The following is a 27,226-nucleotide window of genomic DNA, read 5'->3' as shown; positions in this document are numbered from 1 at the left end:
GAATCTCGCACATCTCTTGGTACACTACCCTTTTATTCAGATGACAACTGCCTTTTTAATTATTATTATTATTTTTTTTAATAAGTCTGGCAGATTTTGCTTAATCTCCTACACTTACCATGCTCTGGTTCACACTGTAGTTCAGTAGTACACAAACAGGATTTCTTTTGAATGAGAATAGGCCAGAAGACAGGCTCCAGAGCATGACACACTGCAGTGGGCTCTCTCAGTGAGTACACTAGATTTAGTGTCAAGTGTCCATCATGTCCTCAGCTGTCTAATTCTCTAGCCAAACACACTCCTTCACAATCACATCAACTGCTAGAAATAACTGCAGTGCAGATTTTTCTGATATAGGAGAGATGTTCTAGATACACCAGCAGACTTGCAATTATCATATCAAATTTTAATGGACTTCAGAGAACACGTGATGCAAGAGAGAAATTAGTTGATATGATCACATTACAGAAAAAGATTAAAATTTAATTAAAAATACCCAGCTCTCAATGTACAGTTTTAAGCTGTAAAGGCTGCTTAATCACCATTTCTACTGGTTCATTTGAAAAGCTTTGGAAACAATTTCCAAAATATTTTTTTCCTTGAAATTCTTCTTCAGGTGGAAGAGAAGACTTAATAAAAAAATGAAATATTATTATCAGCTGAAGAGCTCCAGAACATGTTGAGTAAAGTTTAAAGTAAATCCTTGTACTATTTTAAATTCCAAGATAAGTGAGCAGGCATCAGGAAAAGGTAAACTTGCAACGAGAACTGCAGCTGCTAGTTTATCTTTGCAAGTGTTTGAAGGTAGATGACAGCACATGGAAACAAAAAAGCCAGCACTACCATAAACCAATGCAAAATGAGCTGCACAGATGAAATGTTACAGATCATCTACTATTTAGTTCTTCTTGTAATGACAAACAGGGCAAAGTGTCCTCTTGGTTACTGTTGATTTATCTGCAGTGTATTTCTGAGCAAGATAATCACCAACGGAGTAAAAGATTTTCAAAGGGCATTATCCCTGCCCACAAATTGAATCTAAAAGTGAGAAAGGGGAATGAAAAGTTTGTTTTAAACATAGTAATTTCTTCTGATAGTCCCCAAAATGTTCTAGATGTAGGCCACTCAAACACAGAGACTATGTATATTAGAAATCCAGCCTTTCGTTGGAGACTAGCATCAGATTTTAGATTTGCTTTTTCACTCCATTAAAATTTAATAGTTTTTTCCATCTTTCTACTTGTACCCATCAACAAATGTTCTGAAAGGGGATTGTATGTTAAAATGTAAGTGTGCAATTGGGCTGTCGCCCTTTCCAAAAAGGCTACAGGCACCAGGGTACATTTGGGTACCTTCACTATCAGAGTAGACTTACTTTTAAAGTCACAATCACTGCCAGCCAAAAAAAAATGAGCGTAAAGATGCTGAGATTCAGAAACCCCTCACTTTGATCTAAAAACTCTACCTGTAGTGAGGGTTTCTCACACTAGCTTTTTATTTTAAATAGCATTACATTAGATTTCGTATTAAAAGTCAGCACAAATTTTAACTGCATTTTAGAGAAACTGGAACAATTATATGCAAAGTTCTTAGATATCTCTTCAAGTCCAATCTTTTCATTAGACCTCTGAGAACTTCTAGAGAAGGTTCTAGGTGGAAGCTTCCAGTGAAAGTAAAACCTTTCCAACAAGAACTAGACTTCTGCATAATCACTTCAGTTACTCACAGAACTTTAGCAAATATGAACTGACACAGATGCCACAGTGTGCCCCATGAGTTTTGCCATTAAATTACACAGAGCCAGGCTTTTCATCAACTTGCCATACAAGGGCCAATTCCACAGCATTAGCTAAGGATGAAGGCTTGAAAGTAAACTGGATTAGATTGGACTTCATTACGCAGCCTAAAATGAGCATCAGCTAGCATTAAGGCTTTCCTGAGGCAATGCAAGCTATAGGGACAACTACCAGAAAGGAACCTTTGCTGCTGCAGAAGATGCACCGTACCACTCTGCTGGCAGAACTCCCCAGGAGGGTGCTAGACAAACACTGCAGCACCCTACCCTTCCACAGAAATGATTCATGCTACAGAGATTGTTCTTCTAAGTTCTAACTTAAAAATGAGAAAGTTACAGAAAAGAAAAGTAGTATTTTGTACATGCATTGACAGACTATAATGAAAACATGAACACGGAGATACAGGGTATTACATACCTATGTTCCATTTCTAGAAGTACCTAAACAGGCAGCAGACTTAGACATTTCTGCAAGTGCTCCTGCCCCACTCCACCTTTTATTTAAGTGTGTGATCACTAATAAGTTTATCACAGTTCATCAGCTTGATCTGATCAGCAGTACATACAAAGGACATTTAAGGACACTGCCTACATTATTTTCAATGAGTTGTCAGCTCACTGCCATGAAAAAGCTGCCATTTTTCTTGATTTTTTCAGCAATTTCCTTCATTTAAAAAGAAAGCTTAGCTTTATGCTTGTCAGATTAGTTGTGCAAACTGACAGCTGAATTTTTTTTTTTTAAATACATGAAAAGGATTCAGAGCATGGGCAGAGTCCTGTCTCATATTTGCCTTTTCTAAGCTTAAAGGTCTTGCAGCAATGCATGAGAAGCTAGGCAGAAAGCCAGGGAATTAGCCTCAAGCTGTATGATCTCCTCCAAGAAACAAACAGTGCTGTAGGATAGATAATCACACTGTCCCCTTTCCCAGTTCCATCAGTTACCTCCCTGTCCTCCAACATGGCAGGACTCCAGTAGTTGTCTGCAGATGTCCAAGAAGGTGTCAGCAGGGCTCAGTAAAGCCTGATAGAGGCAGTGTTGTAATAGGGACTGATTATCCCTTCTAGCTGACAGCTTACTCTACAGACAGGTCTCAGTAGGATGAAACTTATGTTTAAAGTCCTGAAAGCATCTACTGATACAGGTCATGTAAGGAACAAGCTAAAAGCCAAGTGAGTTCTCAGGTCAGCAAAGAAAACAGACTAAAATCTTTGTGACATCTTAACAAAAGAGATACCAAGAGCTCAAACTGCAAGGTCAACACTGTTGTGGCCAGTTCAAACAATCAAGTTGAACCCCAGGAATATAAAGAGACAGAAGAATGATGCTCATTGCTATCCAAAGGTCAAAGCATTTAGAGGATATTCTGTTCCAGAACCAAACCAGGCCTGTGCCTTACCACATCTAATCACAGTGTTGAGTAATTGGCATTAGCTCATATTTTAGGTTGAGAATTTCCTTACGAAGTTCTTCTGCTTATCTGTTCAGACATGTTTCCCACTCTGCCACACAATGATTTTAAAGAATTTTTGTTCTTCCAGAGGAAACATCATCAGTTATCAATTAAGAATTCACGCTCAAGTCTGTCTGCAACCAGGGAAACATTTAAGCATATGTCTAACATCACTACTAAACAGCAATATTTTCCTAAGCTCAGTCCTAGAAAGCAATGCCTTGAGTTTACCCACACATCACTGAAAGACACATGGAAAAAAATACATTAAAATTGTAACTGCAAAATGAAGTTGGCAGCTCTTTGTTGCCCTAAAACAGGAAGTAGCCAGCTATGCTAAAGTTAAAACCCTTCCACACAATCAAATGAAATTAAGCTGCTTTAGAGAAACATTGTTTAAACATTTGGTTTCTTCAAATGCAAAACTGACAGAATTGCTCTAGCTAACAAAAGCTATTTCCCTATTTTATTTTTTTTTAATAGGGAAACAGATTCCTTCAGACTTATTTCTTCACAAGCAAGTACCAAAGACAAAAATACTTCCACAAACTAATAGAAGCTATTACAGTAAGGATAAAATCCATACTGGAAGCCCACAGTAATTAGATTTTTCTTTTTAATTGTTGTAATCTACTTAAAGACCATCCGACTTCTTTTGAACCAGGCCTCTGACTGCATAAGGAAGAAAGATTCCATTAAACACTTACTGCAAAGCTAATGACTTGAAAGCCCTTAGAAGAGCTTTTGAAATCCTGGTCAGGGACATTACAAATGCAGTTGGTCTTCTTCACTTTTGTTGTTTCATGAGGTCATTAGATTCAGAATTACACAAACTTGATTTTCCTTTACTTGATAAGAGGCACGATAAATAGTTGCATTAGCATACAAAAACTTACCCTGGCACCCTTCTCTGGGAAACATTTGCATCCAGCACTGCAGTCGCGTCCTCCACATGGTCCACTGTAAGACTTCTTTCCACCCTATTAAAAAAAACAAGTGACTTTTATAACTATTCGTCTGAAGATCTTAAATTATGTTCAAATTTCAAAACTTTTCAGCTATCTTACATCTGCTGTGTGAATTTGCTGGGAAATAAATAGCAAAATAGATTTGAAATTTTACTTCTCCTTAACTGAATAATTTTCAGAATCACCAAATATTTGGAAAAAAATCATAAGCACTTATGATGGACGAGTACATTTACATGAGTTAGCAATGAGCATTTTCTAGGGCTACCAAAATCCACAACGTTACGTGCTGCTTTGAGATTCACAATACACTAACTAGGCATAAATAGAACTGGCACCTCAGTCATTCTGCACATCCAAATATCTCCACATCACGAGAAATACCAAGGCATCACCTTTACACGTTTTGGCCAGGAAGAACCTGCAGCCCCTGAGCCACAGACGCAGAGACAAGAGGGTGGGAGAAGGGGGCATTCGGATCCATAAGGAGATATACGAGGCGGGCAGGGGGAAACATCAGTGTTTGAACAGATATGAAAATCCCCACCTCGGTCAACACAGATGTGTTGACAAAGCTGCTCAGTTTTAAACAAACCACATCCCCTTCCCACAGCAGTGTTTACAGCCCTCGCAGTGCCACCTGTCAATTAAGGGCAACTGAGAATAGATGCACAGCATTTTGGAGAAGAAGCGATACAGCACTTAGGATTTTACTCCCTATGAAAAGAAGTCAGCAGAACAAACAAAAAGGCCTCGTCGCCACTTGTTCTTCCTACAGGTGTAGTGACAGAGGCTCTGCTTTTAAGCCCTCTGTGTTAACACGCTCAGGCACACTTTCTGCCCTTGACACTGAATTGCGTTTTGCTGTGGAGATGAATTCACACAAAGATGGTTCTGGATAAAGACCACACAGAGAATAGAAAAGGACAAGGGGAAGCAACACCTCTGCTTACACTGCAGGGAGTTACGGCACCAGGAGGCCGAAGGCGCTGCTGCACACAGCACTATGCATCAGCCCAAACGCCTGCACAACTGTCCTCGGGTTTTCAAAGTCTGAATGAAGCAAATTTAAGACCATCAAGGTGACCAACTAAGCGCTTAAACAAGTTTAGACTGGATTTGAACATTTCCTTCCTAAAAGCATTCACAGAAAATACTTTTCAAGCCTTTAAAATTTCCTGACACCTGTCCAGTGAGGAACGTAAAAAATGAAAGGCAAGTCAGGCAAGTTTCTCGTGCAGCTTTGAACTCCTTTATGTCAGCTTTCTCAGAGAAAGCAACTGATCCGGCATCACTTTCTCTGCTTATATGCAGGTAAATAAAAATACATCAATTCACATCCCAGTGTACGCATAGTTTTGCTATAAATTCAACATCCCCAGTTCTTAAGTGTAGAATGAACTGATATAATCGAAAACCCCTCAATCCTATGTGCCCCCAGACTGAAGAAAGCAGGCAAAAATAGCCATGCTACCTCCAAAGCAGGTCCAAAAGGCACTAAATGATGAAAAACAAACTGCATCTTCACAGACTTATTCACAGTTCTGTTTGGATTAAATCCCACTACACATGGGCCTTTTAGACTAGTCATTTGGTAACCTATGGCAGCACCAGAAGCAATCCTTGCACTTAGCAGAGTGATAAACTGCAAGAGTCACCATGACATGCAATATAATATATGGTTCTCACCCTTGGAAGTCAGAAATAAAAGTAAACTTAACATGGCAAAGGTAATAAAAAAAAGAGGAAAAAAACTGCATCTGTGGGATATATAACAGGCAGTGAGTATCTCCGAGTTGCCTGCACAGGATAAGCAGCAATATGAGCCTGCAATGTACACTGACAAATGTACTTTGTGAAAACTGGTCCCCATCTTGACAGACACTGCTGGAAGGGCATTTCTAGCCATTAGCAAAATGTGATCCTGGAGACCTGATAAGACAACTTCGGAGTAAAGCGCCCCAAGACAACTTTTGCTTTATTATATGCATATTTTGTGGTGGAAATCTGGTCTCATCGCAAACCAATGTATACCTTTATTCCTGAGGCTTAACCTTACATTTACATTGTTAGCAGATAGCTTTATGCCACTGGAGAATTAGATTACATCTTCCCAGATGCTCATTCAACTTGGCATTAAATTCTTCCAAGATTTTAGCCTCCGTTGATTCTCCCCTTCCCCCCGTACACATTATTCTTCATTCCAACAGCCATTTTTGTGAACCTTCAGTTCCTCTGGCTCTGCTAATGCTGCTTTTCCCCAGGAGGGGAGTAGAGAAGAGAAACACTTCACACCAGTGCTGGATCCCTCCCAGGTTGCTGTCTCACAGCAGTCACTCTCATGCAACATCAGAGCACACCTTGCCAAAACGTCTGGTGGCAAACAGGCCCCTCCAGTGGCAGAGCGCTGGACAGAACTTGAATATTCTTCCCATCCCCACTGCCTGCACTGCTCTCCACAGTCCTGTGGTTTAGCACATACGGGCCAAATCAAATTCCTACTAAAGTCAAAATAAATATTCCCATTGACTGCAGTGGGATCTGGATCAAAGACTCACTGAGGCTTATTAAAAAAAAGAAATAAAATACATCCATATTTCGAGTAAAATTTTGTATACATTGAGTTTCTCTGTTCCTTTTCATAGCTTGAGTTGTCATTTTGCTTATTTATGAATGAAAGCATTTGGGAAGGAAGTAAACCTAAGCCAGCTGGCTCTAAACCAGGTGTTACTGCCCTGAGTGTTTTATTTAGGGGAAGGAGCTGACACCAGACACTCCAATACTACTTAAATAGCAAACAGACATGTACATAATATTGATGTATACAAACCTAAAGACTACATATAATATTTGAGAGTACAGTGCTCTCTTCTGAAGAGGTTTAGTATATTTTTTCCATTCAAACGAATAACTGCATTGGTCATTTGAACACTTACAGATAGGAATCTGAACATGTGAGCACAGGCCCTCTGTACCTGTTCTGTGTATGCATGCAGGTAGGAGGAGATCTGACTGCCCCAAGATGTGTTTCAGGTTGACAAACACAGTTCCTCAGAAACAACACAAAAGAAATGAAGATTAACTGAACGATTTCAACTCCACTGACTAAAAGTAGACCAGGAGTTTTGCAGAAAATAAATTAAAAAAACATAAATCAGTACTGATGATTTAAAAAAATAGCAATTTCTGAGACGTAACTAGCTAAAACGGCTATAACACAGGTGTAGTAACACATGTATTGAGTTATTTCAGTCTTAAGTATTACTAGCACTCAGCATAGGAAAACATTTCAGTTAAAAAACATTGATATTAGTGAGGAGTTTGTTTGTTTGTTTTTTTAAAAAGGCATTCAAAAACAATAGAGGAAGAGCACATGTATCTTCATTTCTGAGCTCTCATTTCTGGTGTGCCACCCTCAAGCATTTGTGCCCAGCTGATTCATTCAGATGGATGCCATTTTAATCTTTCCATTGACTTCAGCAAGCCCTGGAGAGAAGCCAAAGACAGTAAAGAAAGCTAACAGCTGTGATGCCATAAGAGGTGTCCCAGACCCATGCTCATTCCAGCTCCTCTACAGCAACACACAGGACCTCATAATAGCAGATGATATTGAAAGTCTGCAAACCCAAAGAAACCGTACCCACGGGAGCAAACTCTTAACAGAGGACCTGAGTAAGATTTTGAGGAAAGACAGCTCTGACACTTGAGCTGGGGACCAATTTTCTCCTGCTCTGTAATCTAAGGATCATCCGTGGAATATGTGAGAACTTTAGCTGAAGGCAACGACTGCTGTCAGGTAAAAGGGTGAACCCACAAGCCAGCAGATAAATGTATGAGGGCACGTTTTGGAGAAAGACAGCAAAAAGGTGAAAACCATGCAACTACCATTAACATGAGAAAAATTAAGCAGCAATGGTGGTAATGGGCACGCAAGCTGGAAAGCTTTAGGAAGAAAAAAAAGGATTCTAAGGAATGCCAGCATACCAAGCTTTAGGATTGTAAAGCGTGCTGAAAGAAGAGCGTGTACATGATCAAATAAAGAAGAAAATGATGAAAAGATGAAGATAAAACAAAGTGGAAGAATCTCAGACTGGCGTAAGGAGTTATGCCAAGGAAGAAACTTTTCCCTGAGCCTTAAATCCAGTAACTTCCAATCTCCAGTTAAGGATCCCTCTAGTCCAGAATGAAATCCTGACCACCTTACGTTCCTGGGAATGGAACATAAGGAAACTTCTGAAATTTGCAAAAAGAATTCTTTTCACATAGTCAGGACCTATTATCTGCTGATGACTAATAAGGAAATTATATTTGCAGTACCAGACACCCTGGTAAAATGTCACAGTAAAAACAAGTGAAACATAATATCTCTGTTTACTTCATGAGCCAACTAACATTGCCCTTATTAGCTCCCATAGCTTTTAAGATTTCTACAGAACTTTGACCCAATTCTGAAAACATTTATCCCCATGATCATCTTCTCTCTCAGAAATTAGCAGTCAATTCTACTTTGTTACGTGTATATTAAAAAGAAGGTGCCTGCCATCCTAACTTAAAATAAATCCTTCAAAACTAAAAAAAACTGATAAGCCAGGAAGCACAGCAACATCTGCACTCAGAAGTGGCAGCACAAGCCAGCAAAGACAGCATAATGTCACACAGCAAACAGTTTCAGTAATTCTTCCCAACACAGAAGGTGTCAGAGCAGAAATAAACAAACAGGCTTCCCAGTTAGATTGTATGAGAGCATTTGCTGGGATTTATTTGGGAGTGAAGTAGAGAAGAGGTGCAAATACATCAGCAAAACATTGCATGAACTTAAAATACAGACTTTTTCCCCCCCACAAAGAATATGAAGTGTTTGAACTCACTTCTTTTCTCAGGTACCCCAAAACTTGACTCATACTATCAAGTTGGTGTTTTGTTTTTAAAAAAAAAAAAAGTATGAAGAGCCAGGTAAAGCATAGGAGCTAATAATTAGAGGGTTTTTGTCAAACTGGTGGGTAAATAATCAATAGGAGACACCAAATTAAGAGCAAATCCTGAGTGACTACCAAACAGACAGATAGAAACCTCTGAGCAAACGACCACATGTGACACACCCGGAGATGTCATTTTTTTCACACCACACATCCTAGTGCTGCCTTGCAGCTGTACACATAAAATGCACAGGAAAAGTGATCCCAGAGATAGTGATGAGATAGTACACATGTGAGTAGGATTTTAGCTGGAATATAGTGCACCTTTTTTGTCACTTAGTTTTAGGAAGTATGAACTCTGCACAGGCACAAAGCTTGAAAATCCCTCGTTACAAACATGTGGTTTAAGATCTTTCCTGCTACAGAGCATCGTTTACTTAGGCCAGCAGAACAAAGACATGGATGTGATGCAAGTGCCATTTACACATTCATCAAAAAGGTAGACATCAGAAGCAAATGAATCTTATCTAAACAACCTTCTGCATTCCACTCTGTTGCTAGGAGCACTTTACACCTCTGACTGTCAGTCTGAGAACCCATGTCAACAGAAAGACCTTTGTGGTAAGAGTATGTAAACAGCTCTACAGGTGACCACCAGGGACTGACTGCTGGGTTACATACATTACACTAAACAGACAGAGGAAAGGACAGTACTGGTACAAAAGTATGTATAAGCCTCCCTAAACATATGGAGGAGAAATAAGATCTTTAAGCAGACACACTTCCAGTTATGAAGAGGCATCTTCTATGAGCTGGTAATCCCTGTTAATGGAGTCACAGTGTGGGGTAAGACTCACTGCCTACCACTTTCGCTTTGTTGCTAAAGCATTTCATAGCAAAGCATCACCTTTCCTCCAGTCCCTGCTGTTAGCAAAAGTACTATCCAGAAAGCAAGACATCCTATTCAATGAAAAAAGTCAACCTGAGTATAAACATTGAAGGAGACTGTCTTCCAGATAGCCACTTTCTACATCTACACATTTCTCCTATCACTGGTTACATTGAAGCCTGGTGCAAAATTGTGACAAGGCTGGAAAAGCATTTTCCAAGGACTAGTAAGAATCAAAATGTAAGAAATACAAGAAGTGAGAATTCGTACAGCTTAAACAGTAACACACAAACCACACGTAAAGCCAGAATCGTTCTGAGCACTGCTCTTCTTCCTGCAGTCCCATGCAAGTGAACAGCCTCCCAGCACACCAGCAGAAGGAACATCACTTACTGCTTCTTCAGCATAACACAAGTCTGGCTCTGCACTGCTCTGTCTCCCAGCAATTTTCAGTTCAGTTGATAGGCTACATAAAGCAGTGTTCCTCAATACCCTGCTGCTCAATGAGCATGTAGTTAAAGCCAGACAGTTTATTTACAGCCTACATGAGCAAGGACACAACACGCAACCACAAGCTTATCTCTTACTGCACAAAAGGCCTTTCAAAGGAAGCTATTAAATGTGAATTTGTAGCTAAGATACTAATTCATTTCAAGGTTCACTGACTTCTTCAGTAAACCAATTTTCTCAAACATTTTCATTCATTTCATAGAGCAGGCAAATGACTGGCAGCTGAGACCAACCGATAGTTACTAATAGAAACCAACCCTCCTCCAACTCCAAGGAGGCACGAGGCTACAAAACTGGGAGGAAATCCTAGAGAAACTAGCAACAAACTCTGAATCAAATTCAACCCTGTGCTCAACTCCCCACTTTCATTCCTGCCAGTGAGACAGGGGTGCCGGCACACTAAAAATGAAATGTTAATGCAAAAATGAACTAATGCCTTTTGAACAGTAAGAGGGCTGACTGACCCCTATTTTTTGAGGAAATGTATTTCTCACCAGCTGGCTGGAAGCTGGGGATGGAATTTGCAGAGATTTTTTTTTATTTTTTTTTATTTTTTTTAAATTCGCTCAAGTGATTTTCATTCATACAAATAACATCAGATTTCTGCAGAGGGAAGCATTCTCACAGCATAGAACTTACAGAGTGTATCACTTGTGCAAGCAGCCAAGCAAACCAAAGGTACTGTATTTGGTACACAAGTGGCCACAGGCCTCATAACATGTGTGAGTAGCTTAGAAGATTCAGTAGAAGAGAAAGTGGGATGACCTGGACCTGAAAATGAGTAACAGAATTCCATTTCACTTCATGCCTTGACCCAGTCTGAGTGTGCCATGAGGTGTGGCTGCCAGCAGCCCACAGGTACCCACAGCCACACCAGCAGCACCAAAGCAAGAACAACTCCACAGCCAGCTCTGATTATATCAGTTATAACCTTTAATACATAACAATACACATTTGTCCAGGAGCTTTCATTATTTTTGGTTCTCCTACTTGTTGAGACTCACAAGATATTCCTTACCAGATGGAATGCAGCCAGGCACAAAGAACAGCGAGTCCCGCAGGCAGTGCCCACACACTTATGGAGCTGAAATGGCAGCATGCTTACCTGCAGCTGCCTGTGCCTCAGAAGGAGCACAGGGAAAGGGGCTTCCAGTCCATGGAACTGGAGGGCTCCACATTAACTGTGCAAAAGCAGCAGAGGAAAATCCACGAATTCATTATCATGCAAATGTGGCAGCGAAAACAAGGGACAGTAGGATTACTGCATCCCAATGTAGGAAAAAGTGCTTGCAGATAACTCAGTGTTGCTTCACAGAACAAGAAAGGCACAGTCCTATTAATAACGTTTATGAATCCCAGAAGACATAAACTTGTACGGAGATACTGGCAAATTTATATTTAAGTGAATTTTTAAAGCATATTCATATATTAATGCAGCACATAAACTAATAAATTATATTGAGAAATAGTCTGCTTCCCTAGTATTACTTTCTATCAAAGCTGGGCATATGCCAAGTGAAGAAAAGGAGCATTGCCCTAGCTCTTTAACTGCACAGAGCTGCGAGTTACACAGCCTGAAGTAATGATTCCAAAATCAGAAATAACTCTTATTTATATGATTTAACACAGGTATTTACCAAGTTTGTACCTGCCCCGTGTAACACTTCACCCACAACCCCTGGCTAAATCCACACGCTGCCAAGCGGTGTAGACACTTACTGTACTGAAGTTGCTGAATGGATTGATATTTAGGATACTAAAAACTCATACAGGAGGATATTAAAAGAAGTATAGATGACCTTGTTGAAGGAGGTGGACATTATGCAATGTATGATTCACACCACCATAAACTAGTACAAGTCTTTATAAACAAAACTAGCAAATCAGATAAGATTTGTTCTTAGAAATACCAGCCTCCCAGCAAGAGAATGGATGCTCTTACATCAGACAACCAGCTCTCCCTATCCTAAAATGTTCCTGTGACACATAAGAGCTTTCAGACAACTTTAAAGGTATGTATACAGCCTGGAAACAAATCTTCATGATTCATCCATTCATAACTGAAGGTACCAGATGATTCAGCCAACCCTTTTACTTGTAACCGTGCTACACCTTGCAAAAAGCTGTGTCATAGATAAAACATAACTATTTTTCCAGAACCACTTTCTTACCAAATCACTCAAGTTTCCATTGTTCCAGCTGAACAGTTTTCAAGTCCCACTATACATTTATCACTCCCTCACACAATCTTTCAGAGCCATCTTTGAAACTGCCTCATCTCTTACCTCATGCCGAAATAGTAGCACAAACTTCAGCAACTGCAAAGCACTTGCAAGCAATACATTTCACTTTGAAGAACTCCCACAAATAAGCTCAGACTTCTCTGCACAGTTCTGTTACATAAGAAGTCAATTACAGAAGACTTTTCCCCCCAAAGTAATGTTTTTAAATACAAAATCTTGTCCTTCAATCACAACAGAAGAAAAATGAGTAACTTCATCCATGTCAGCTAAAATGTTTGTCCACAGACTTATGTATCTGAGGCGAACACAACAACTCCTCTTGCAGAACTACACTACACATCCACACTTCTGCATTCATTCCAGATGCAGCTGGTTGGCAAAAAAGCATCAGTCCTGAATGTGACTCAGCTCCATTATCTTGTAAATGATTCTAACAATTAAAATACTGGAGAAGTAAAGTCTTCACAGAAATGTCAAGGGCACATAGTACTTAACAGCAAAACATATGCCAGAGAGTTGGAGTGTGTCCATTGTGACTCATCCTCCAGTTCTATAGTCACAGACCACCAACACTGAAAATACTACAGCAATTTATTATTTGCATCTTATTTTAAAATATGCAACTCCCCAAAGCCATCAGCTGCAAAATGTGTTGTTGGTTTTTGTTTGTTTGTTTGTTTTAAAATGCAAGTTCCAGAGCTGAAAAATGAAGACATTTTAAAATGAAAACATTGGTAGAAATTGGCTGTGCTTCCAGTGATGCCCTTGGCTAAAAGTCGATGATTGAAAGGCAAGGGAGGAAAATGCATCTGAGCTTCCACTCCAAAACTAACTACTGATCTCTGTCCATCTTTTGGATTTGGTCAGAGAAAAAAAAAGCCTAGTGTAGCTGCTTACCACAATGGAACTAGACTAGGAGTCAATACAGCCTTATGCATGGGAGGCAGCTGGTAGAAGGATGCTTGATCTCCTGGGGAGACAGCAAAGACTGGGAAGAGCCTGAGGAAATATGTAACTGTGAACAGGAGGGAAGCCGCTTGACAAGTGGCATTTGAACATCTTCTGCACTGGGACAACTCTGTGCGCAGCTTCACTAACCCAGCCAACATCAAAACAGCCTGAAACAAAGAAGGGAATGGTAAAACACTGACATTTAACCACCACTGCATCTGCATAAACAACACTTGCACCTAACCTTGGCAGGCTCACTTCATTACACTTTTCTGTTTGCATCTAAGATCTTGTAAAAAAAAAAAAAAAAAAATACAACTTGTTTAACCATCACACCCCAGACATATCTTGTACAAAAGGACACTGCTGGGTTCACTGACTTTCTTGCTGGCTTCTTCAATTAGGCTCTCATTTTTTTCTTGTGAGCAGAGTAAATTAATTAGAGGGCAAAGAAATAGCCAAAATCTACCTAGATCTGCTTTGTTCCAATTTTATGCACATTCACTGTACACCTCAGCAGTACTCTGATTGTGTTTTAGCTATTACCTTGATTTTATTTCCCCAGTGAATATACTACCTTTTCAAAAGCAAGGCTCTGTGCTGCTATTCACTGTTAAACATTTTTAGTGAAGAAAAATTAAAATACTCAATTCCACATTGCAGTGAGATCCATGTTTAATTCTGAAGACCTCAATGAGACCAAACAACACAGTTTGGTGTCTTGCTAACCAGAAATCAGTTTAGGTATATGCTTTTTTTTTTAGATTTTATTCATTGAAGGCCTTAAGAAACAGCTCTCACAACACCTGAGCATAGAGCAAGCCTGCAAAAAAGAAAAAGGAATACACATTGCACAAAAGATGATAGAACCCCAAATTCGCCTCGGCCTCAACTAGAACAGCACAAGTGCTAGTCCCTCCTTTTGCAGGTATCTCTGAACACAACAGGGGAAGAAAACAGTTAATCCTGGAAAGAAAATAGAAAAGAATTGCAAGTCCTTAAGCTTTAGATGGATGAAAATATATTTATCATCATAATAGAAGCAAAATAACTCCCAAATGTGGGGAAGAAGGTGAGCAGAACTCACTCTTATCTAACGCTTCTACTTTTAATAAATACACCATGTAGATTTTAGCTGGAACGCAGCATAAATTTTGTGTGATCAGCCCAAAGGACAAAGTAGGCTGCTTGGAATATTCCAGATTCCCCCCTTGTCAGGATTAGGAAAAAGTTGCCCTCAGCACTGAATAATCCTGCATGCACATTTCTGCAGACACTGAAAATACAGACAGCTCACTTTCTCCACAATGAAGTTACAAAAAATAATCCTGAAATAGCCATAGTCGCTATTATTTCTAGAATGGGTACACAAAAAGCCTCCTGTGTATTTCCTGATGATATGGTATATGATAAAAAATGCATGGCTACTTTAACTACACTATTTTGATAAATAATTCTCATTACATAAGAATCCATATTTTGGGGAAAGCAATGCAAGCACTCTTGCCAATCAACTGCAGTTTGCAAATTTGTGCTAAATAGCTTCACACAATGCTTTGCACTTGAAGTCTTTGACACATTACCAAGATACACTGGTCAAGAAACTCTGATATGCTATCTTAATTACGGGAAAATGAGTTTTGAAAATGAAAATGAGTGATTGAGAACTGGGTTCCTGCAGCAAGAAGTCAGAGCAGCTGAGATCAGAAGTTACAGGCAGACTGGTTGGGCATTTCCGTTTTGTATATAAACAATTAGCTCCTCCTGCAGCACAAATTAATGGTTATGGAGGTGGCACTTGGCTGCCCAGGTTACCAATATACTCACTCCAGATTAAGTTTCTAAAATAGGATGACACATCAACTGAAGACTGGGTGGAGCCAAGTGAGAACCACTCCCATGGGCAGAAATAGTTTAGTTAGCAAAGTTTTATGACCCAAAGGCAAAAAGTTTATCTACCTTTTCCAGTTCACTGATGTCTAAATTCAGGCCAGCCATGCTTCTGGAGAAGGGACTGAAAAAATCTCAACCAAATCATTTTTTCCTCATTTAACCTTTCATCCTATTTTTGAAATAGGAGATCTGCATCACAGGTTACAAATGCATTAAGATTAGAAGTCTATACAATTATAATTTATCTAAATAAAAACATACGTACCCATCTTCTGGAACTGTCAGAAGACTACAGGTTAGAGTACCAACATCATTAACTCTTTAACATCTGTATACTCCTACCTGCTGGCTTTCTTCCTTCATTCCATGGGGAGTCACCTAATTGCAGCTCACCTTGTACTCTGTGATCCTGCAAACATGAGCTTGCTTTTGTTTGGATATCTTCTAGGATCCCTAGAGGTCTTGTCTCTGGATTGAAGCAACAGACTAAGCCTACACCAAATACCACTGCAACGCATCTCACTGTATGGAGTTCATCAAGTCTTCCAGTAAAGACTTACTACATCAGTTCCAGAAGGTACCAAGCACAGTGTATGTTTCTGGTTAATAAGGTCACAAAAGAAACTAGGGAAGCAGTGTTCCACCCACAAAACACTTCAAAGAGTAGTATCAGTTTCCTTTAGGGGAAAAGGATGACACCGCTGTTTGTCTTAGGCACTGCACAATAGGTTCTTGCTGTTAATTAACCTTTGCCACCCTAGTAAGCACAATTTAAGTAAATACCTTTGGAGCTGTTCCTCTATCTATACTATATATACTATTTTCAGGGAGTTGACTTGTCATGTCAAAATAGTGTCTCTCATAGGAACATGCAGCTGTTGACTCTTGGCTGTTGACTACTTTGTCATCTTGACTGGTCATTCACCCCTTACCCAAAATGTAAGATGACACCAGGCCAGCTGAGTCATCTTCAAAAGTTCTGCACTAGCATAAACATCAGTGAACAATTGGTTCCTTCATGTCAAAATTAAAAATAACGAATGGTGCATACAACCTTAAAATTGTATACACTCCTGCACACACATTAAACTGCCTGAGCAAACAAATTAGAAAGTAAAATCAGACATGTTGGTTTACTATAGCCCTGCAACTCTGCAAGAGAAAAGTTACATAAAAGGCCCAACCAAGCAGCAAATGAAGTCAAAATGCCCTTTGAAGTCTAAAGGTCTCTCATTTATGCCTGAACATAGGGTAAAAAGTTGACAATTAATAGTTTCAGTACAGTTATTAGAAATAAGAGTACATAAAAGATGCAAAATTAGAAAAAATAAATTGTGTTTAAAAAACAATTGTATGTATGCAAGATTGACTACACTACCATGCAAGCACATTTGTCCAATTAAACTTGATTTTATTAAAGTAACTCCCTTTTCTTGCCACAGCTGCTGACAATAAAGACACCTCTTTCTAGAGTGATGACAATAACCATATGGCTTTAAACAAAGCTTATCTATTAGCACATTTATCTCAAGGTCCTCTACAAAAGCAATGGTCATCCGGCAAAGCATTTTTCAAACAAGCCACCTCTGTTACAGATGAGAAGAGGCCAGGAGAGAGAAAATTTTATCTATTAGAAATACTGCATTTCAGTTGTTTTCTCATTCCGTATGGAAAACAGACTAGAAAATCAGAAGCCTTCTGCAAAATGGAAGTCTTTTCAGGATAGAATAAAATGTGTGTTTTTAAACACCGGGAAATAAAATGTAGAGCACACTTTTCTTACCCTAAAACAAGCCTTAGGAGCTTTTGCTTCAGCAGCATATGAAATTAGAAGGCTGGAACCCTTGTCTGCTGAGCAGAGGGAAGAGAGGAAAGCAGCCAGAAACCAGGCAGTTTTTCTAGAGAGCTTTCTAGTTTCCACCTTCTCCAAAGGACTTTCCACATTCTGCCTCTGCAGCACTTCCTAGTAATAGAACATTCTAAGGGGGATTTTCAATGCCATCTGGACAAACAAAACAATTGTCTGTCTATTGGAAATAAGTAAATAATACCCCAAAATACAGACACAAATGACAAAGATGAGGGAGTGAGAGAAAAGACAACAGCTCCAAAAGAGGCAGAGAACAAGAGACTGGAGGACACAGGGCTGGGAATTCAAGACTTAAATAACACAAGCAAAATCCTTTTCAAATTCTACCCAAAGAGGAAACAGTGATGACCTGAGTCTGCTTCCTCCTTTATACCCCAGCAGAGCACTACTGAGCTGCCTGCAGTCAGCTGTTGCCTCTTTCTTGGGTTCCCCATTCCAGCTTTGCTGTCACACAGCAGCTCTTCAGGTTGCACTTTATGCCTCTGAAACTCAAAGGGAACAAGCTGAATTTGCAGAGAAACTTGGAAATTCAAGTGTTTCCCAGCACTCCTTCCCTCAGCAGAGCAGCAGTGGCACAGCCAAGCAGACAAGATTACTGGACCCTGCCCTGGCTGGACTTGAGCACAGAATGACTGCTGCAAGTCCACACCAGGCTTTGAGGATTGCAGTGTGTCTAAGACATGAAATCAAGCACTGATTTTCTTAACACAGAATGACTCCTCTTTCACCATACTTACACATACTGCACAGTGCACACAACAGAATGTTGAGTTTAGCATCACAGCTGTTAGTACAGGTGGATTTCCTGAGCTGTTCTTCTCATTTCAAGGTGGCTTTGGCTTGCAAGAGAAGGCAAACAAACTGTCCTGCCATGGACAAATGACTCCGTACAGTAACAGCCAGCTGCTGCTGCCCATGGGGCAAGACAATTTGCCTGAGGATTTTTCTCCTGCATACCAAGAGGGGACACTACTACAGAGCTACGCCAGATGTCAGCTGGACAGCAGGTCAAGAAGGCAAATAAGGCTGTGTGCCACACCTGGGAGAAGAACATGGCTGTCCTGCTAATTCCTCTACCTTGTGACATGGATAAAGGAGAAATGAGGGAAGGGAGGAAATATGAACTGAGGCAAACAACTAGAAAATGTCAAAAGAAATAAGTGGCACCACTGTGTACCCATGTATTTAATTTATTGTTGGAGCTATTAAACTTCAAGTAACACTTTCAAGCAGAGTGGATGTCTATTCATCAGCTGCAGATATTGCAAACTTCTGCCGAGCCAGAATGCAGTCTCTCCTAAGGATAATCTTACCTGTCTGGAAAAGACAAAATGCCTTTCTAACATTTATCTAGATTAAACAGATCAGAGGAGGTAAGGCCTGATGCAGTATTTTGACAGGATGAGAACTTGTTTGCTGAGGAACAAGCACTGATTAAATCTGAGATAATGTGTGCCATGAACATTAGTGCTAAGAAAACCAAAAAAGGGCAAAACACAGAACTGGCAGAATAAATGTGTGATTTTATTTACAAACACCCTATTTTTAGCACGTATCTAGGCTACTAAGCAGATTAGTAGCTTTCAGATTATATATTACACAAAATACGTGTCATGATTAGTTTGTACTGGATATGGAAAGAATGAGACAAAGGGAAGCTATGTTTAGTAACAGCTATGAAGTATGACAGGATAGTCCTCTGGGGCATCGTTATCAAAACTCCAGAATTTAGCAACAGTACAAAGGATTTCTCTTAATTATTTTTTAAGACATGCAATATGTATTCTTCAGAATTTTGATTGTATAGTATTATTTCAAATGCGTGTGAGGGAAGAAAAACACAGTTCGTGTTTTCAGATTGCCTTACACATAATAAAAGGTACCTAATAAGCATCTGCAACATCAGCTTTCAGTTGCCCAGTTTGCCACAGAACCTGATATAAGATTTGTTGAGTTTTTTTCCCCCCAGTCTTTACTAAAGCATGCAAAGGAAAATCTGTCATCAGGAAGACTACAGCTAGAAAATTAGACTGAGGAGTCTGATGCAATTTAGAACTGAAATATCTAGTTGATATGATCTGCAGAACTCCCTTTTGCCAAAGGCAGAGATCTGTATCACAAGGTGTGTGCCCTCCCAGGCAACTGTTTGAAATGGAGACTTGTTAAATGCTTAACCCTTTAATCCCCATGTGCCTACCAGATCCATCATTGCCAGAGTGCTGCCTGGAATAACGCAGCATCTCAGATGGGTGGATGAAAAGAAGCTGTGCGGGAAGGAAAAGCAACTAAAACAAAATAAACAACTAATGTTAAGCAACAGACAAGGCTAAATAATACTTGATCCTGGAAGTCCAAGCAAGTAACTATTTTACATATGCTGGAAAATTACAAATTTTACCTACAAGAACACGTCCAAGACTTCGCCATGCTCCACCTTTCATAGAGCCCAATAGAGCTGAAAATAGGTAGAGGTCATTTGAACTGCAAAAAACAAACGGTGGTAAAAGTAACAAAATTTCACTGAAATCAACATTTAATGACCAGCTTCCATAACTTGTCTCCCTCAAGCAGTTCCTCAGGACTGAGAGCATCACTGTGGTGAAAGTCAGGAGTGCTCAACACATGGGGGCCTTGGAGGGGAAAGCCGCTTGTTTAAGAAACAGTTGCCCCCTTACTCAATGCTTAGAATTTAAACTGATTATCTTATAGAATCAGTAACACCACAAAAAATTCTCATGTCCAAAATATTCTTAAATTGATTGTATTTATTCCTTCTTAGCTACCAGACATAGCATGGTAACAGAAGATCTGAAACAGGGAGAACTGATGCACCCACCAAGAGAGAGACCAAATGCAATGCAGAAAGCATGCTGCCAGAACATTCATGGTAATTTAATATCCAGCCTTGAACATTATCACTAGGATCAAACGCAGCAATTCATGAAAAACTGTAGAAGAAATAAAGATAAGTGCTACGAGCAACAAATTCAGTGTCTGGTTATGCAACATGCTAGCTAAGCACAGATGTCTCTTCTGAGAAAACACCACCCACACTATTCCAAACAACGTTTTCCAAGGACATTGCCAACTAAAGAAACACTTTTTAAAAAAATTCTAGCTACAAGCATCATAAGTCATAACTCGTGGAAGGAGAAACACTAATGGAAGAATGGACACGCTTCTGTGTTCATTGGTTACTAATTTCTGCTACACATTTCTGTACCACATGCCTCACTGTCCTCTGTTCATTTACTGTGAATCTGCTGGATACAAAAAACAGACGAGCTTACAGAAAGTGAGATAAACCTAGAAAGTGAGATAAAAAACAACAGGTGACCGCAGCCACAGAGGGACCAAACTTCATCTGAACAATGACTACTTCAGGCTTTATTAATTTAAGAAAAGATTGCTCCATTTTTTAATTGAAAACTTTTACCAGCTTCAGCTGAAAGATGTCATGGTTTGTAGCAGGAAACAACAGATGTGCTTAGAATAACAGGCTCAGATATTTCCGACTGATACTGCATGCAGAGAAATGCCAATGACAGTAGGCTCACCCAGGTCTTGTCCCACAAAGCGCTGAGCCATCTGCACACATACAATGGGAGGGAGCACACTCAGCAATTCAAGGACTATCAGAACCAATACCAAATGAGTCTAGCACAATATCGCTGAAAAATCACCGTGCTTTACTCAGTGCCAAGCTGCAGTGGCTTGCATGGCTATCCAGGGGAATGAAAAGCAGAGTGAAGGAAAGCATCTCCTATGTTCTCACCTCCGCTCTGGAGCCCTGACCTCAGCCTTCATTGAGCCTCCCAGCTCAGGATCTGACAGACTGACATCCTCAAGTGCTGCACAACCAGGACTTCTGCAACCATCTTGTGCCATGTCACACTTTAATTCCTGTTTGAGCTAGAAAGCATCTTTCAGGAAATCATCCAATCTTGATTTGAATATCTAAACATGAAAGTTCTAATGACAGAACTAGATGCAAAATGTTTTGATTTCATCAAAATGTTTATAATCTCCTGTACTACAGATCAACAAAAATTGATCACTTCAAATTCCTCGAGCTCACCAAGTCAACATTTTTTTTGGCTAAAAAATACTCCATTTAAATTTTTAAACGCAGTTGTATTACACACTGTGCTGGTACATACTGAGAAAAACACATACATGCATGAGAGGCTTTATTAAACACATTAGCATCATCTTTCTTCCAACTGTGTGAGAGTTACCACCAAAAGTACCTCTCTTCTCTCCATCTAATTAGCTCCACAGTGCTGCTGTGGATTTTAAAACATAAGTTCTGAAAGAGCTTTACTTGTTTTTAAGTCTACCAGCATGTTAATCCAATATCAGTCTGTGTCACAGAGAACAGCAAGTGGGAGTTAGCAGCATTCCTGTTTATCTGCCCTCCCTCTTTTAACCGAAGCTTAGCCCAGGACTTCATTTTCACTCCTTACATTACCTCATCTGGTTAATCAAGTAGGTCCTTGGCCAGCCTTTGCTCTAACCAACCCCACTCACCGATCACCTGTGCTAATTTGCTGAAAGAGCTTCTGAGATTACAAGCAAGTATCACTCAGGAAGAAAAACATGCTGGTTCCATGGCAACGTGAAAGTCAATGAGCCCACCTTGAAACCCACAAACAATGGTTCCTTTCAGAACACCGCACAGAAGGGGGGGACGACTTTGTTTTATTGAGATGTTGGATTCTTTCAGATTATTTGCCAGCGAGTCTTTTTTTTTTCCAGAGAGAGAAAAAGAGAAAAGGCACACCATAAATTCTCCTTGCACAAGTTGATTTGATTTTTGGAACTTATCACCATCTACCATTGAACTTCCTCCTCCTCAACCCTGCCCAGAAATGAGCAGCACACAGCACAACGAAAGCCACTGCCCGTTGATTCAGGATATACACATCTGTGATGGATGGCCAAGAATCCTGATCCCAGAACGTTCAGGAAAGAGGGATGGCCTCCAGGATGATATGCTATACTAAAAAAGAAAATGTGGAGAAACACTGGGGGGGAAGAAAAAAAACACACAGGAAATTTAGGGTGACAGAAAAAATCCTATCCTTCCAAATTGATGGGAAACTGAGATTGACCGCATCTCCCAAAGCTGGTTCTGCCACAGCCACTAGAACAGGCTTTGGAATATTTACATACCTTTCAGTTTAAAAAAGTACATCAAGATCACGGCTGGCCATTGAAGTCAGCTTTGTGGTTTTGATTTTAGGTTTACAGTACTGCTCTTTGAGATTTCCCCTATTGTCTTTATTATCCTTGGGAGACCTCGTCTAGCACAACAACGTGCTCCACACCAAATCCCTCACATAACTGCCATTTCAACGCACTAGAGAGCAGAGGATCAATAAAGGAGAAAGCAGCATCAGAGCCAGACTGAGAGGATACGTCTTCAGTCCTGCTGCCTGCAATGGGCAGCCTTAGGATTGGCAGCTTCGGGAAAATCTGGAATGAAATCTGGAAGATGGCCCCATGGCTGTCTTTCCAGTCCTCACTGCAGCTTTGTAATGCAACTCACAGGCCATACAACACAGGAAGCATTCACAGCAGTAAGGCCCACAGAGGCACTTCTTTAACAAAACGATAGCACTGCTCCTTCACCTCTTCCTCATCCACCTCCTTGGAGGTCGCTCCGGCTGTTCCTCAGACTCACAGGTGCCCTGCCAACAGCTGTGCTCTGAGCAACCATCCATCACCCAAAGAGGTGGATCATTCGTGTTACGCTGTCCTTAGCACAGATAAGACTTCTGTTATATCATCAATGGCCTGCCCAGCCCTAGCCACTGCAGCCTGCAGGCTGTGTGACACTTCTCCTCCAGTCTAGGTGACAGGCCCTTATTCCCACTGCACAGCCTTTTGAAAGAATTAAGCTAGGGAATAAAACAGAGGATCCCAATAATGCACACATTAAAATTTCCTGTTCCCTGGAACTGAAAATGCAAGAGTTGAAAGTACTTTGCACTGTCCAGTAAGAATGAGTCTCCTTGTCACAATTATTTTAGTAACTTCAGATAAAATACATTTGCTTTCCCAGATACGATTTTACTCCTTATCTCGCAGCAGATGTGAATCCCAGAGCTGCAAGATTATAGCAGGCCTCTGCTTACAGATGGAGCTGGCCATTACCTTGCAGATCGTAATTACAGACAACAGCTGTCTCACCCACATTTTGAAGAGACCAGGTGCATTCCACTGCTAAACCTATCTTAGTTAGGCTCCCTACACTCCTTTCTTGTCTAGCTCCTTTTTTATTTCAGCTACAAACACATGAGGAGAGAGCAAGTGTACACAAGACAGGGAGATTATTGGTAAAAAAAAAAAAAAACAAAAGTATTCAGCTTTTTTCAAGCTAATATTAGTGACCTGGAATACGTGAATAAGATCACTTTCTTTGAAAGGAAGGTTCATCTGAACTCACAGCACAAGAAGCACAGAAAAACTTGTAGGACAACTGAATAAAAAAAAAAAAAACATTAAAATATATTATCACAATGTACTTCTGAATTCTTTCATTGCTTAAAAGGCCCCCCCAAAGAACTCTAAAGCCCCTGAAGACAGATTATATATGTTATCACATATCCTTAATCAGCTGCACACAACCGTATGTTGGCTGATGCTTCTCAGAGGGGCAGAAGACAGCAGCCCTTCAGCTATTCAGTCACTGGCACACAGGGAGCACAACAACTACTTACAGACTTTTGCCCTTTGAAAGATCTCCCCAGACGTTGAAGTTCTGGGGTACCTATCTCAAACAGAACACAGTAGTTACAAGAAATTTTTTCAAGCAGTTACTGTGGGGGAAATCATCAAAGCATGTCCTCCAGCTGAAAGAGTCCTAAACAGCAACAAATGCGACTCGGAAAACAATGTTTTTCATCGAAGATACACTTAAATCTTGAGCAGTCACACCCTAAGTGTCATTTACAAATGACACAATTAAGATCCTTCACAGCAGTCACACATCCTAAGGAAATGGATGCTCTAACCCCTGGCCAACATCTGTCCCAACAGCTACAGTGAGGTCCTGTCACTGAGGATGCCTGCAACGCAACACAGGCATTGCATTATGCTCCAAAGGTTGCATACCAAGCAGCAGCAGGGAAAAACTGTACAGTTCTTCAGTTCCTGGCAGCATCCTGCTGGCAGCAACCTACTGAGTACCTCTGCCTGTATCACCTACGAGATAAGGCACACAACGCTATCTGGTTTCAGCAACACCGGACAGAAAAGCATGTTTGAGAGGCCCTCTTTGTTTGTACAGCATTCTGACGTTAAAGCTTCTGCATCTTACTCATTTGCTTCAGGAAACTTACTAATATAGCCTCAGTTGAAATCATTATGTCTTTGTCCTGACATGAAGTGATTGGAAAGTCGGCATCTCAAAGGAAGAGGGGGGAGAGTGTGAATGTACACTGAACTATTTTTCCACCTTACCCACCCACAATACACCAACCTGCACTCTGTAATTCTTCCTGCCTCTATCTGAAACTTAAACAACAAAAATCAATGAAAAGATTTTGAAAGGATACAATTTATTTGGTAGTTCACTTAGAACAATGCTTAAAGAACTACGAAACTGGAGAAATCATGTTCATCCAGGCTTGTCTCAGCCTGATACAACTGGAAACTGGAGCTAGGTTAGCTCTCAAATGTAAGGGACAAGACACAGCTGCTGCAATATTAGGAGCAGCTTCACTGTCACAGCTCTAGGAGACTTGGTCCCTTCACTCTGCTCAATCAATATAAGCATGAGCAAGTTTTTTTTTTTGAGGGGCTTCTGCACCTATATAGGCCAGGTTTAGGGTTTGATTCAATAACCATTACTCATAATATCATCATCACATTATCATCACTTCCATGTGAATTGCACAGGTCTGAAGGCCACTGCCCAAAGCCTCATTTCCACTCTCTTAGATCTCTTTTGTCACTCCTCATTCCCACTCTTTCACAGCGAGCACTCATGAGAGGCTAGTGGCAAGGCAGATCAGACTGCCAGCAGGGACCAGACTTCTGACCAAGCATGAAGATGATCCAGCTCACCTTGCAGCCTCCTGATCCAGCAGAGGGAAGGCAGTAAGCCATGAGTAGGATGCAGTAAGCCCCTGCTTAGGTTGGATTAAGTAGAATAAATTGCACTTCCTAGATGACAGTGGATACAAGATTCAAATTTAAGAATTAAATTTTACGCAGTTCCTTGACTTTGATGGGCTGAGCTCTTTGCAGGATTAGTCCTTTTCTTGCTGAGTGCATTGATAGGAGGGGCAGAATGTCTGACCTCACTGAAGACTTGCAAATACTTGCTAATCCTGCATTCACTGAAGTCAATGGAAACTTCTGGTTGACTCCAACAGAGGCAAGAACAGGCTTGTAATCCCAGTGTCTTCCTCAGGCATGGACAAATGCCATTTTTTCCAGAGACTGACTATAGATTGTATCTTATGGAGCATAAAATACTGGAATATCTCTGCGAACATATTTCATTATAACAAAGGTTAACGCTCTGAGCTCCTTGCTTTCTTTTACTCTCTCACAGAACAAAAGTCATTTTCTGCCCCACTCACTTGTTCTTGCACTTGTCTCACTGCTGTTCCCTGGCACATGGCATTTCCCATTCACCTCCTGCTCTAGCTCTGGAAAGGTCTGCAGTGACAGCTCTCGAGATCAGACGTACTTCACCTGGATCAGAATTACTTTCTTCTTGTACTAAGAAAAAAAGTTACATTTCATCTCAAACAGCACCAAGAGCTATTCAGAGAAGGGAACAGAAGGTGGGTGTGACACTGGACAAAGGCACCCAGGTTGCTGCACTAACCCTGCAGTGTGCTGCCATGAGCTCACTGTGCTATGTGAGGCAGCAGGCACTGCATCTATCTACTCCAGTCTAGTGATCTCACAAGACTAAACTGTGGTGTGGAGAAACTACTGATGCTGCTTCGAGACTAGAGTCACTAGACTACATATGCTGTGCTTTCCATACAGAATTTTAACACAAAGATTGCATATGGTGAAAAGTCATTTTCCCAGAAACTATTAGCTACCAGACCATCAAAATCACCATCATAAAACAGTAAATAATTACACTAAGATTGATAAACTTCCTTGCCTCAGCTGTTGGATTTTAAGACAAGACTAAACACTTCTGTAAGTACTAGTAAACTTTCATCATTTGAGTACCTTTCTTGTTATTGTCAAGCCTATAAGCAAATAATCCTTCTGACTGAGCATATGGCAGGAGAACAGCAGCAGGGTGGGAGAGGAATTTAGCATGTCAGTACAGTTATGAAGAGGCCTCTCTCAAAAGGAAGGAACAGCCTGTCCTTTAAATGAAAGTTCCAAAAATGTCATTTTAAGAACAAAGTGCTCTGGCCTATAGTTCTACTTAACACCCTGCCTTCATGAGCAGATGTTTTAAAGGTCACATTAGGTCCTTTTTTAAACTAACACAAAGAATAGTAATGTTTGTTCATTTCGCAACTGCATTTCTACAGCCAACACTTTAGCCCCCTACTAACCCTTAACCTGCTCATGGATCCGAAACATTTTAGATGCCAGTTGCAATCTGCAAGTCCCAGCCACTATGGAGGAGGATCAGGATAGGAAGCTTTTAAACAAGATGAACATCTGTGAGTTTATGGGACATGATAAATGCACCCATGGGCAGGGAGGAAGCTGGCTTATGTCACTGCAAGGTCAGGCCTGATCATCTC

General features: G+C 40.4%; 1 protein-coding gene across 1 annotated transcript in view; it reads right to left on the bottom strand.

Annotated features, from left to right (window-relative positions):
• The window catches only part of COL4A6 (collagen type IV alpha 6 chain), a 121,022-nt gene that overhangs the window by 73,395 nt on the left and 20,401 nt on the right, over nt 1–27,226 (bottom strand). The window contains exon 3 of the mRNA XM_048959945.1: nt 4,143–4,226. Coding sequence (XP_048815902.1) covers nt 4,143–4,226 — 84 coding nt within the window. The remainder of the gene's footprint in view (nt 1–4,142; nt 4,227–27,226) is intronic.

Source organism: Lagopus muta, chromosome 13 (assembly GCF_023343835.1).
Source record: "Lagopus muta isolate bLagMut1 chromosome 13, bLagMut1 primary, whole genome shotgun sequence".
NCBI lineage: Eukaryota > Metazoa > Chordata > Aves > Galliformes > Phasianidae > Lagopus > Lagopus muta.
Note: the sequence above shows the minus strand (reverse complement) of the source record. Positions and strands in the feature narration are given on the sequence as shown.